Below are 13,112 nucleotides of genomic sequence, written 5' to 3' on the forward strand. Positions count from 1 at the left end.
ATGGGTTTAGCACTATCTCAAGAGGTGCTAAAGCAGCACGGATGGATTCTGAATATTCCAAAATCCCAATTAATGCCGACAACTCGTCTGCTGTTCCTGGGGATGATTCTGGACACAGTTCAGAAAAAGGTTTTTCTTCCCGAAGAAAAAGCCAAGGAGTTATCTGACCTGGTCAGGAACCTCCTAAAACCAGGAAAGGTGTCTGTACATCAATGCACAAGAGTCCTGGGAAAAAATGGTAGCTTCTTACGAAGCAATCCCTTTCGGCAGATTCCATGCAAAGGGATCTGTTGGACAAATGGTCAGGGTCGCATCTTCAGATGCACCTGCGGATAACCCTGTCGCCGAGGACAAGGGTATCCCTTCTGTGGTGGTTGCAGGAGGCTCATCTATTGGAGGGCCGCAGATTCGGCATGCAGGATTGGATCCTGGTGACCACGGATGCCAGCCTGAGAGGCTGGGGAGCAGTCACACAGGGAAGAAATTTCCAGGGAGTGTGGTCGAGCCTGAAAAAGTCTCTTCACATAAGCATTCTGGAACTAAGAGCAATCTACAATGCTCTAAGCCAGGCGGAACCTCTGCTTCAAGGAAGACCGGTGTTGATCCAGTCGGACAACATCACGGCAGTCGCCCATGTAAACAAACAGGGCGGCACAAGAAGCAGGAGGGCAATGGCAGAAGCTGCCAGGATCCTTCGCTGGGCGGAGAATCACGTGATAGCACTGTCAGCAGTATTCATCCCGGGCGTGGACAACTGGGAAGCAGACTTCCTCAGCAGACACGACCTTCACCCGGGAGAGTGGGGACTTCATCCAGAAGTTTTCCACATGCTATTAAACCGTTGGGTAAAACCAATGGTGGACATGATGGCGTCTCGCCTCAACAAAACACTGGACAGGTATTGCGCCAGGTCAAGAGATCCGCAGGCAATAGCTGTGGACGCGCTGGTAACACCTTGGGTGTACCAGTCGGTATATGTGTTTCCTCCTCTGCCTCTCATACCAAAGGTATTGAGGATTATACGGCAAAGAGGAGTAAGACTAGTGGCTCCGGATTGGCCAAGAAGGACTTGGTACCCGGAACTTCAAGAGATGGTCACGGACGATCCGTGGCCTCTACTTCTGAGAAGGGACCTGCTTCAGCAGGGTCCTTGTCTTTTTCAAGACTTACCGCGGCTGCGTTTGACGGCATGGCGTTTGAATGCCAGATCCTAAAAGGAAAAGGCATTCCAGAAGAAGTCATTCCTACCTTGATAAAGGCAAGGAAGGAAGTCACCGCGAAGCATTATCGCCGTATTTGGCGAAAATATGTTGCGTGGTGCGAGCAGCGGAGTGCTCCGATGGAGGAATTTCAACTGGGTCGTTTTCCTACATTTCCTGCAATCAGGATTGTCTATGGGTCTCAAATTGGGATCTATTAAGGTTCAAATTTCGGCCCTATCAATATTCTTCCAAAAAGAATTGGCCTCAGTCCCTGAGGTCCAGATTTTTATCAAAGGAGTACTGCATATACAGCCTCCTGTGGTGCCTAAGGTGGCACCGTGGGATCTAAATGTAGTTTTAGATTTCCTCAAATCCAATTGGTTTGAACCACTAAAGAATGTGGATTTGAAATATCTCACATGGAAAGTGACTATGTTACTGGCCCTGGCTTCGGCCGGGAGAGTATCTGAACTGGCGGCTTTGTTTTATAAAAGCCCTTATTTAATTTTCCATTCGACATAGGGCAGAGCTGCGGACGCGTCCGCATTTTCTCCCTAAGGTGGTATCAGCGTTTCACCTGAACCAGCCTATTGTAGTGCCTGCGGCTACAGACGACTTGAAGGACTCCAAGTTGTTGGACGTTGTCAGAGCCTTAAAAATATACATTTAAAGGACGGCTGGAGTCAGAAAATCTGACTCGCTGTTTATACTGTATGCACCCAACAAGTTGGGTGCACCTGCTTCTAAGCAGTCGATTGCTCGTTGGATTTGTAACAAAATTCAACTTGTACATTCTGTGGCAGGCCTGCCACAGCCTAAATCTGTTAAGGCCCATTCCGCAAGGAAGGTGGGCTCATCTTGGGCGGCTGCCCGAGGGGTCTCGGCATTACAACTCTGCCGAGCAGCTACGTGGTCAGGGGAGAACACGTTTGTAAATTTTTACAAATTTGATACCCTGGCAAAGGAGGACCTGGAGTTCTCTCATTCGGTGCTGCAGAGTCATCCGCACTCTCCCGCCCGTTTGGGAGCTTTGGTATAATCCCCATGGTCCTTTCAGGAACCCCAGCATCCACTTAGGACGATAGAGAAAATAAGAATTTACTTACCGATAATTCTATTTCTCGGAGTCCGTAGTGGATGCTGGGCGCCCATCCCAAGTGCGGATTATCTGCAATACTTGTACATAGTTATTGTTAACTAATTCGGGTTATTGTTTAGGAAGCCATCTTTCAGAGGCTCCTCTGTTATCATACTGTTAACTGGGTTTAGATCACAAGTTGTACGGTGTGATTGGTGTGGCTGGTATGAGTCTTACCCGGGATTCAAAATCCTCCCTTATTGTGTACGCTCGTCCGGGCACAGTACCTAACTGGAGTCTGGAGGAGGGTCATAGGGGGAGGAGCCAGTACACACCACCTGACCTGTAAAAGCTTTACTTTTGTGCCCTGTCTCCTGCGGAGCCGCTATTCCCCATGGTCCTTTCAGGAACCCCAGCATCCACTACGGACTCCGAGAAATAGAATTATCGGTAAGTAAATTCTTATTTAAATGAACATTAATGTTATTCTATTGTTTTTAAAACAGATAAATTGCGCTACTCAATAACTGCACTTGTTTAGTTGCTGCAAAAAACAAACAAAGCAAAGAGTCTTCCTTTAGCAACAGCTGGCAGGAAATCAGATTTTAAAAGTACTCATTAAACTTCTTTGAGTTTTATTATTTTACATTTTATGAAAGAAGGAGGTATTGCTACATTTCACAATTTGCAGACCTACCCCCATTTACTGCCAAAATCCAAAATCAATTTACTAAATCTCTATATATATAAATGCAAAAGCACTCACTCACTCACTCACTCACTCACTCACTCACTCACTCACTCACTCACTGACATCACTAATTCTCTTACTTCCTGATATGTTAGGAAGCTGAAATGTAACATAGGTATCCTTCAGGTGGGAAATAGGAAAACTACATAATTAGTTTTTTAATAAACCGTCTCAAAGTGGATGAAAAGAGGGTTGACATAATGACATCATTACTGATGCGTGGCTTGCGTTGCATGAACAATAACGACCAAAACTGACAATCGGATCAAAATTTGGATTGCACCTCCAGTATGTAGAATTTAATAAACTACAAAAATGGTCCTGTCACTTTTTGCCGTATCTGCTACGGGTGCTCCTCGGATAACACCATGGATTAATATTTACTTACAACATTAAGATGTCTCAACTTTACATCTCTATAGATTTACCAAATTATTAACATTCATTTATATGTACAACCGTGAAAATAATAAACTCCAGTGAAAAGAACGGGTAGAACAGCTAATAATAAGATAAAGGTTGCATTTTCCAAGATAAACAGTGTCTTACAGTGGCATCAAAACAAGAGGGAACAGACTTTGCACAGGGAAGATGATAGTATTGTTTTTCTTATCATCTCAGAACACCCACCTACTGTACTTTAGAAAATTGTCTCCAGAAAGAATGCAGTTAGGATTTTGGTACTGACTCTAGATTAATAAAGTAGTAAGACTGTATGACTGTAACAAGAGGGCAAAGAACAAAAATAATATTTGGGGCTAACAAATTATTAGAAAATACAAAATACTAGAAAATAACTTTTAATGTATGTTATCTAAAATATGTAAGACAACATAACTAGAGTTGACTTATGATCAAGTCCTTCGGTGAAACGCGGGTCCATTCTCCTTCACGGGGTGCCAGTTGTGCACAAATGAGATCCCACCTGCACCATGGCCTAGGTCTGTTCTCCTTCTGACTACATTTTTCTAACACAAGGTGTTTGATTTATTTTTAATCTGGGTGTGATTTTTCTCTATATCACCTTCTATTCTTTCCTTCCCTTACTTATACTATCATCTACTCTATACTCCCTACAGTGGCACCTAACCCTTGGTTTCTGCCACCCTGGTGATTATTTGAGTGTCCTGTCCCCTGATGCAGCAATGTTTATAAACCATGTACTTGTCCTGCATTATCTTGTTCTGTAAGTCGCTGTTTTCTTGTTCTGCTCATTTCTTTATGTACTTTGTAAGGAGCTGCAGAACCCTTGTGGTGCCATATAAATAAAGGATAATAATAATAATAATAATAATGATAATCACTACATATTTTTCCTTACTTACACCACCTGGTAGACAGGGATCAGTACTAAATCCCGCTGGACGGGATCCCGGCGGTCGAAATACCGACGCTGGAATCCCGACCACACAATCCTGACAGGGGTGGCGAGCGGAACGCAGCCCCTTGCGGGCTCGCTTCGCTCGCCGCGCAGCCCTCTGGACACCCACGGAAGGAGAATATGTCGGGATTGTGCCGGTCGGGATTCCGGCGTCGGTATTTCGACCGCCGGGATTCCATCCGGCGGGATCCTACCGCCTCCCGGTAGACACATTCCTTACTGCTGTACCTGTTGGACATTGGGGGCCAAATGTACTAAGCTTGATAAGTGATAAATATCACTGTGATAAAGCACCAGCCAATCGGCTCCTGTCATTTTTCAAACACAGCCTGTAACGTGGCAGTTAGGACCCGATTGGCTGGTGCTTTATCACAGTGATATTTATCACTTTTCAGGCTTAGTACATCTCCCCCTGGGTCTTTAATTACTACCTGTCGGACACAGGGTCTTTCATTCTTATCTAAACTATTGTATCAAGTGGCCAATCTAAGACTCTTTCTTTAATTTACAAGATTTTACATATTTAAATAGAATACTTTAAACATTATCATTTAATATTTAGTATTCTCTCATAACTTCTGTGTGCACCCACTCTTATGATTTACTCAAGCTTCTAAAACAGTGGTGATGTCCATATTGACCAATCAGAATCTGTCTATAATTTTATAGGATCAAAAAGAGAAATGCTAGTTCAGTAGTTCTCAAACTGTGTGACGTGGCACCCTGGGGTGCCTTGGGACACTTGCAGGGGTGCCTCAGGATAGTGGTCCAGGACCAATTCAAATTATTTATGATCAATGTAATAGGCAAAACTGGTGCTGGTGGCTGCCAAACATAAAATATGTGGACAAACAGAGGCCCATCTTGTTCCTCACCACATAACGGAGCCTATGGATGACATATAAACACAATAAAATTGATGTAATATCTGAATAAGAAACTTTAGGGGTAGGGGTGCCATGAAAAAAATTCTGATACTCTAGGGCGCCGTGACTCAAAAAAGTTTGGGAACCACTGTGCTTTCTTTAATCTGATTGGCTGCTATGGGCTACACCACCACCTGTTTTAGAAGCTATAGGAAACCTACCTCTTATAGTACGTTTGTCCTTTGTCCCCCTATATTTCAGTGGCATCACAATTGGTGTATCCCTTTAAGTACTATTATTATATAATTTACTAACTACATATCTGGAAATCTGTAGATTGTATGTGCAAATGAATAAAATCAACAGTTTTCAAGGACTGCACCCATCAAAGTGCAAGTATTTGTTAGGGGAATTACATGTGAAGATTGTAGGTCATTATTACTTTTTCTTTTCTCAAATACTCTGTTTTCCAGGTATCAGTCGGGTTCTCTCCAGATGAAGTTCTCCCAGGAACAGATGTATCACTCCGTGTTCAGGCAGCCCCAGGATCTCTCTGTGGCCTGAGGGTGGTGGATCAGAGTGTGGTACTAATGAAACCAGAGAAAGAGCTGACTGCTGATAAAGTGAGTGCAGTAATCAGTGTTGGACTCGGACATGAAGGGCACACTTTGGGAATACTATGGCAGAGGTCTATGGAATAGTGTGTGGTTTGGCCCTGTAGGTTTATGGTCAGCTACTGGTGGTGCATGACCAGTCAATAGAGCGAGTGTTTTCATCCCACAGATGACATGGCATGACATTATGCAGTATCATATTTGCAGACACAGCACTCGCGTTTATATCACATTTATTACTAAATCAGAACAGAGCTGTCCCTGGCTGTCCCCCGGCTCCTGACTGCATGTGGGATCTCGCGTGAGTAGCGAGCCGTCAGTGTGCCATAGAGTGAGAACCAGTAGAGGAAAAAATAACTTTGTCAGTACAGGAAAGGCTGTTATACTGATTCAGAAAGATACTGTTGTCAAAGGCACCAATTTAATATTTACTTTCCATTTTTAAAAGGTTTATAATCTCTTCCCATACCGGTCTACTGGAGAATATGATCATCGTATAAGGGAAAATGAAGATGAATGTGATCCCTACTATGGATTATTACCTGCGTCTCCTAGACGATCATATAGAAACTGGAACATTGATCGAGGCAGTGTTGATGTATACAGCTTTTTTATGGTATATCTGACTGTACACATTCATTGTTTGCAAACTGTACATACTGCATGACATGATGTGTAACTGAGAAAAAAAATATCTGCAATATACTGTAAACAGTGTATATATATATATATATATATATATATATATAATACCCCTATGATTTGCAGAAAAATGAAATTGAGGGTGGGGTACTTACAAAGACTGGGTTCGAGGTATTATCAGACAGGCAAGACTTTAGAAAATTCTAACTTGGGAAAACATTACCAACAACAGTTTTTCTTTAAAAACAGATTCTTAATTTAATAGGAAAAATGAGAAGGATAATAACAATAAAACAGTCTATGTAATTGATCAAATTTAGTAAAAACTTGTGGCGCACCAGATTAGGTTTATGCGGAAAAGATAAAACCTGTGGAAAAGACAGTTCTAGATGTCCCCACTTATAGGAGTATAGGGCTTTGTAAACCCTCTTGTCTTACTCCAGCCTTGGGCAGAGCCTAATCAGCACCTGAGGTATACTGTGGGATCTTTTCTTTTTCTACCTGCAGCCTCTTGAACTTCCAGCAGGGGTCCTCACCATGGACCTTCTGGGGTACTCATTGCCTGGGTCTTCTGTAGGTCTTAGCCAATGGCAGATTTTATCTATGGGCTGCAGGACTGCAGCACCCCAGGTAAAATCTGCCACTCCTCAGTGTCAGCGAGCCAGATACAGTCCGTGAGGCTGCACTGACTTCACTGTGACTGACAGTGACTTCCTATTGGAAATCCTACCTGTCAGTTACAGACACTGTATGTAGTTCCATTGGGAGGTGTTTCCTCCCTCCAGGACTGCCAGACCAGGCTGTGATAGGCAAAGAACTGGCTTCCTCTTAGAAGCCACTTCCTGCCTTTCACACAGAAAAATCCAGTTTCTATGGGCTGCAGCCAATGCAATCCATAGAAGCCGGGGGTTTGCACATGCGCAGTAGCCGGTACCGGCACCTGCCGAATCCATTGTGCAGGTTCCAGGACCTAGGGCTCCATATCTCCTCTCCTCTCCTCTCTGGGCTGGGGTTAGCAACAGTCCACTTACTGAAAGTACAGTAAGTAGGAGCCTCCGCTGATCTTAGCGCAGGCTCAACACAGCCGGGATTCTGTTACTGTGCAGTTCTCTGTGTCAGTGTACAGTGGCTGAACCCAGACTATTCCTGCCATTCCCATCTTCCTGGCCTCTGGGCATCCCCTCTCTCACACCAGACCACACTGAGCTCCTGGCAGCTACATGGTGAGACTGCACCACAGGCACATTCCCATCTGTGTCTGAGCTTTCTCCTGCTCCTCGGCTGCCTCTTATCCCTTACCTGCTGGGAGTTCCGCCTCTCCTTTGTCACCTTACTGGCCTGGATTACACTGGAGACAGCCAGCCCCCAGGCTCGTTTACCTTGCAATCCAAGTCCCCAATCAGTTGAGGGGGATTTTCCTGAGAATTAATCGGACATTTACTAAGCAGTGAAAAGAGCGGAGAAGTGAGCCAGTGGAAAAGTTGCCCCATCAACCAATCAGCAGCTCTGTATAATTTTATAGTATGCAAATTATAGATGTTACTTCAGTGCTGATTGGTTGCCATGGGCACTTCTCCACTGTCTCACTTCTCCGCTCTTTTCACTGCTTAGTAAATGTACCCCTTAGTGTTTCTAGCTGCAGGGACCTTCGTCAGACTCTCCTGCACGTGCTCGGTGACGGCTCTGGGGAAACGGTCACTTAAAGGTCACCTGGCTCCTCTGTTAGGGCTGAGAGGGACAGCACTTCACTAGAAAAAGAAACTACCGCGGCTGCAGCCACATATGTGATACACTCCTCCCCTAGGTACAGTGGCCTGACACCTAAAAACAAGGGGTGATTCTGTCTAACATTTTGGTGTGACACACACGCACACATACACACACACATACGGTACAAATACTCATGCACATATACATATTTTTTTATAACGGTAGAAGTTGAAGAATGAATTCCATACATTTTCTGAATTGGTCTGTCTCCTATTGATTGTGATCCATTTTTACCTGGATATCGTGATTAATGACCGATGGTGATTATCGTGGTATCCAATTACGGTTCATTTTTATCGGCCGAAAAAGGACCTTTCAGTTCATTGCGCGAAAACACATGGTATCAGGGCTAAGTTCCCGTTCCCATGAGTTATCGCGACTCAATCAGCCATCTTATCGCGGATTATGCTTTTGAGTGCCGGCATCGAGGAAGGGGGGGTGGCGCATAGGGGCTAATAGGATAGCCCTGGCATACCTATTAGCATCTGCAAATTACCACAGCTAATAAGATACCCCCCATGTTTTGTTCACTGATGGTAATAGGAACAATTAACAAGTGAAACACAGCAGGTCAGATATGCATTGTATAAATAATAAACAAATATAGGTGACAAACGGTAAAGTATATAAAGTACTACTGACACTTATCTATAATTTCACTTGCATAACAATGTAATAATAGGATCCCAAAATGACCTTCAAGTTGATTCCCAAAGTACTATAGATTTACTATGGCCCTAATTCAGATCTGATCGCTGCTGTGCGTTTTCGCACAGCGGTCAATTAGATCCTAATTGCGCATGCACTGTAGTGCGACGGCGCGTCGGACGGCTACAACGGGCATCGCCGGTCAGCGATGGGATGGTGCGAATGATCCATTTGCACGGGCGTTCGCAAGGTGATTGACAGGAAGAGGCCATTTGTGGGAGGCAACTGACCATTTTAAGGGAGTGTCCAGAAAAACGCAGACGGGCTTAAGCGCTTTCAGGGAGGATGTCTGACGTCAGCTCCGGCCCCAATCAGAAGGATTCAGTCTCATTGGATAAGTAAGCCCTGGGCTGAGCAGAGACTGCACAAACTGATTTTTGTGCAGCAACACATGCGATCGCACACTTGCACAGCGATTTTACCCTATCCCCTGTAGGTGGCGACTATCTGATCGCAGGGCAGCAAAAAATGCAGCCAAGCGATCAGACCTTGAGTTAGGCCCTATGCAGGGTTGGACTGGGACTAAAAATAGGCCCTGGCATTCTTGAAGCACACAGGCCCACCTCTGTGACTCCTCCCCTTACTATTCCTGACTCCTCCCACTTATTAGTCTATGCTCTTACAAATATAATTAATATTCTAACAACATACAAGCGTACATCATTCTCTATTAAAATACACACAACCAGTGGTTGAAGTGGAAATTTTTAAGTGGGGGTATGGAAATGTGAAGTTTGTAGGACGTGGCCACTCAAAAGGGGGCGTGGCCTTCAGTGTAGTTTATCACACCATACACCCCTTATACGCATTATGCACCACAATAGTAGGACCCCTTATACTATCTAGTACTGGTGCCTCTTTCACATTATACCACACAGTATGAGCCAAAATTCACATTATAGCACCCGGTATGAGCCGAAATTTACATTATATGCCCCCAATAGTGAAGTGCCAGATCCACAATTGCCCCCACAGTGCCAGGTATACAAATGCCCCCACAGTGCTAGGTATACAAATGCCCCACAGTGCCAGGTATACAAATGCCCCACAGTGCCAGGTATACAAATGCCCCACAGTGCCAGGTATACAAATGCCCCCACAGTGCCAGATCCACAAATGCCCCCACAGTGCCAGGTATACAAATGCCCCCACAGTGCCAGATCCACAAATGCCCCCACAGTGCCAGATCCACAAATGCCCCCACAGTGCCAGATCCACAAATGCCCCCACAGTGCCAGATCCACAAATGCCCCCACAGTGCCAGGTATACAAATGCCCCCATAGTGCCAGGTATACAAATGCCCCCACAGTGCCAGATCCACAATTGCCCCCACAGTGTCAGATCCACAATTGCCCCCACAGTGTCAGGTAATACCTGACACTGTGGGGGCAATTGTGGATCTGGCACTGTTGGGGCAATTGTATACCTGACAGGTATACAAATGTCCCCACAGTGCCAGGTAAACAATTGCCCCCACAGTGCCAGGTATACAAATGCCCCACAGTGCCAGCCAATTGCCCCCACAGTGCCAGGTATACAAATGCCCCACAGTGCCAGCCAATTGCCCCCACAGTGCCAGGTATACAATTGCCCCCACAGCAGCCAGTGCTGCAGCTGCTTACCGCTGCTGCACTACTGCTGCTGCTGCTGCTCCTCCGGGCTCCGGCTGCGACGGACGGGTGAGTCAGGAGAGGTAGCGCCCGCCAGCGTGGCTGTGTCTGGTGCAGCGGCGTATAGCGGACTCCGTTCAAACCAGCCGCCGGTTCGTGAGCCAATCGGAGCTCGCGGACCGGCAGCGTCTGATTGGCTGCCGGTCCACGAGCTCTGATTGGCTCACGAACCGGCGGCTGGTTTGAAGTCCGCTGTACGCCGCCGCGCTGGTGGGCGCTCTCCTCTCCTGACAGCTGAGACACGCTGCCGCCGGACTGAGCAGCAGCGTGTCTCAGTCAGCGCTGGACCGGCCCACATGGCCATCGGCCCTTCTGGCATTTGCCAGAAGTGCCAGATGGCCAGTCCGGCCCTGGCCCTATGTGTGATAATTGGATTGCACCTGCCACTACTAATGAACTTAATAGAAAATATATTATAAGGAGTTTGCACTGTTTTTATAAAATGTATTTGTAATAAGTACCAGTCGCCCAACAGTCCGGCATATTGTGTAATGGATTCACTATACTGTACATTCTAGCTAGTCTAATAACAGCTTTTTAATATGGTTTTATAACGTAATATTTCTAGTTTCTGTGTGTGGGCCGGCCAGTGGTGCAAGTAGAAATATTTTCTTAGTGGTACTGAGTGTCGAAAAATGGGCGTGGCCATGTGTTGTGAGGGGGCGTAGCCACATGCTGCTAGTGGGAGTGGCTACATGACACTAGCGGCGTGGCCACGTGACAGCCCCTTTTTTGGGGGGAATCTGGAGGCAAGGCTAAACATATATAGTAATGCCTCCAGTATAATAGAAATATATAGTGATACTCCCAGTATAATAGAAATATATAGTAATGCCCCCAATTTAATAACAATATACAGTAATGCCTCCATTATAACCTGGAAAATACAGCCACTGTCGCACTCCCAGTAACCCTGACAAAGTGGGAGGAGCCGCCATGCTGCCAAGCACCATGGTCTTGTTGCTTTGTGGCACATTATAATTGTGGTAACGGCAAAGTGTGTGGTAGTGGGTACTGCGTACCCGCTGCCAAATTCTTAAGGGTACTCCGTACCCGAGTGTACCCGCATACTTGCACCACTGGGGCCGGCAGACATCACAGAGGTTTGGCTAACCATTACAGAGTACATGTTCTGTGGCCCTTGCTAAGTATATAATAAACCATATTCTTGTGAAGTATAATGTAACATATGTATAATGCATAATTCAAGTGCACTAGGATAGAGTCTGGAACCTGATCCCTAGAAGAGGAGAAGGGCCCACAGGTGGTTTCCCCTGTTCCCCTGTGGGCTGGTCCGACTCTGATGACAACATCCCTGAAATTTTCATTTAGCTGCAGATTACAGCAGATATCATTTCTTTTAGCTCATAATTACATCAAACACAAAGACTGGCAAATTGATTTTTGAACATCGACTGACTATAAAAATCAGTAAATAAATACCATACATTACAGAATCAGACAGCTGTGTCTCTATTTACTGTATAGTTATAATCTGTCACCGGGACACTGCGGCCTATTTACTCTGGTATTTGCTCCTCCTTTCTTCTATAACTCTCAATGGAGGACCTGACTACATCGGACCAGGGCCGGATTAAGGGAGGGGCGACAGGGGCAAAGTCCCGGTGTCCCCACACATTAGGGCCCCCCACACACTGCAAGTGGAGTAGTGTAACTCCAGCAGCTTAGCTGTCAGTGGCCTGCTAGGAGCTATGTACATGCAGTCTCGCGGATACTGCAGTGAATTCCTATGAAACACTGATCCTGACTGGCCACGCCTGATGCAGCGGCTCGCTGTCCCTGCTTCTACGTCCCGACAGCCTAAGTGCTGCTGTGTGTGTGTTTAAAGGTACACTGAGGATGGGGGGGGGGGGGGTGGGGGGGGGGCGCTGCTCATGGTTTTACCAGCAATTTAACTAGTGGGAGGCCCCCACAATGCTGTTGCCGCTGTGCCCCCACCAGCCTTGATCTGGCCCCGCACTGGACTATTGCTGTTTAATGTATGGTGGTAAAATAAAAATGCTCCTTTCCCAAATCCTCACCCAGTCCCAACACTGCAGTGTCTGGTAATCTAGAGCATGGGGTACAACTTCTGATTCGCCTGGAGTTTGGGTCTAATTAATATTATTAATTTTCCATTCAAGGTCACTACAGTCAAAAAACATGAACATGTTTTTGCTATATTTCAATGTATAAGACATTTGGTATAATCACTGGCGTATTTATAATGGGTGCAGCGTATGCGGTACACATGGGCCCCGGGGTCCAGAGGGGGCCCACACTGCACACCCTGCACCCATTATTTTTCATGCTTACCCTACTGAGTCCCATGCCGCAGCAGCAGCGCTGCAGAAATCACTGGGAAAATGGTGTGACGCCATTTTCCTGGTGTTTTGTGCATGCGCAATAGGAAAATCACTGGGAAAATA

At 45.8% G+C, this 13,112-nt stretch overlaps 1 protein-coding gene across 7 annotated transcripts in view; it reads left to right on the forward strand.

Moving 5' to 3' along the window:
• LOC135056670 (alpha-2-macroglobulin-like protein 1) overlaps window positions 1–13,112 on the forward strand; it is a 409,885-nt gene that overhangs the window by 195,533 nt on the left and 201,240 nt on the right. For all 7 annotated transcript variants that reach the window (XM_063962113.1, XM_063962120.1, XM_063962116.1 and 4 more), the window contains 2 exons: window positions 5,752–5,901; window positions 6,341–6,508. In XM_063962113.1, coding sequence (XP_063818183.1) covers window positions 5,752–5,901; window positions 6,341–6,508 — 318 coding nt within the window. The remainder of the gene's footprint in view (window positions 1–5,751; window positions 5,902–6,340; window positions 6,509–13,112) is intronic.

Source organism: Pseudophryne corroboree, chromosome 3, assembly GCF_028390025.1.
Source record: "Pseudophryne corroboree isolate aPseCor3 chromosome 3, aPseCor3.hap2, whole genome shotgun sequence".
NCBI lineage: Eukaryota > Metazoa > Chordata > Amphibia > Anura > Myobatrachidae > Pseudophryne > Pseudophryne corroboree.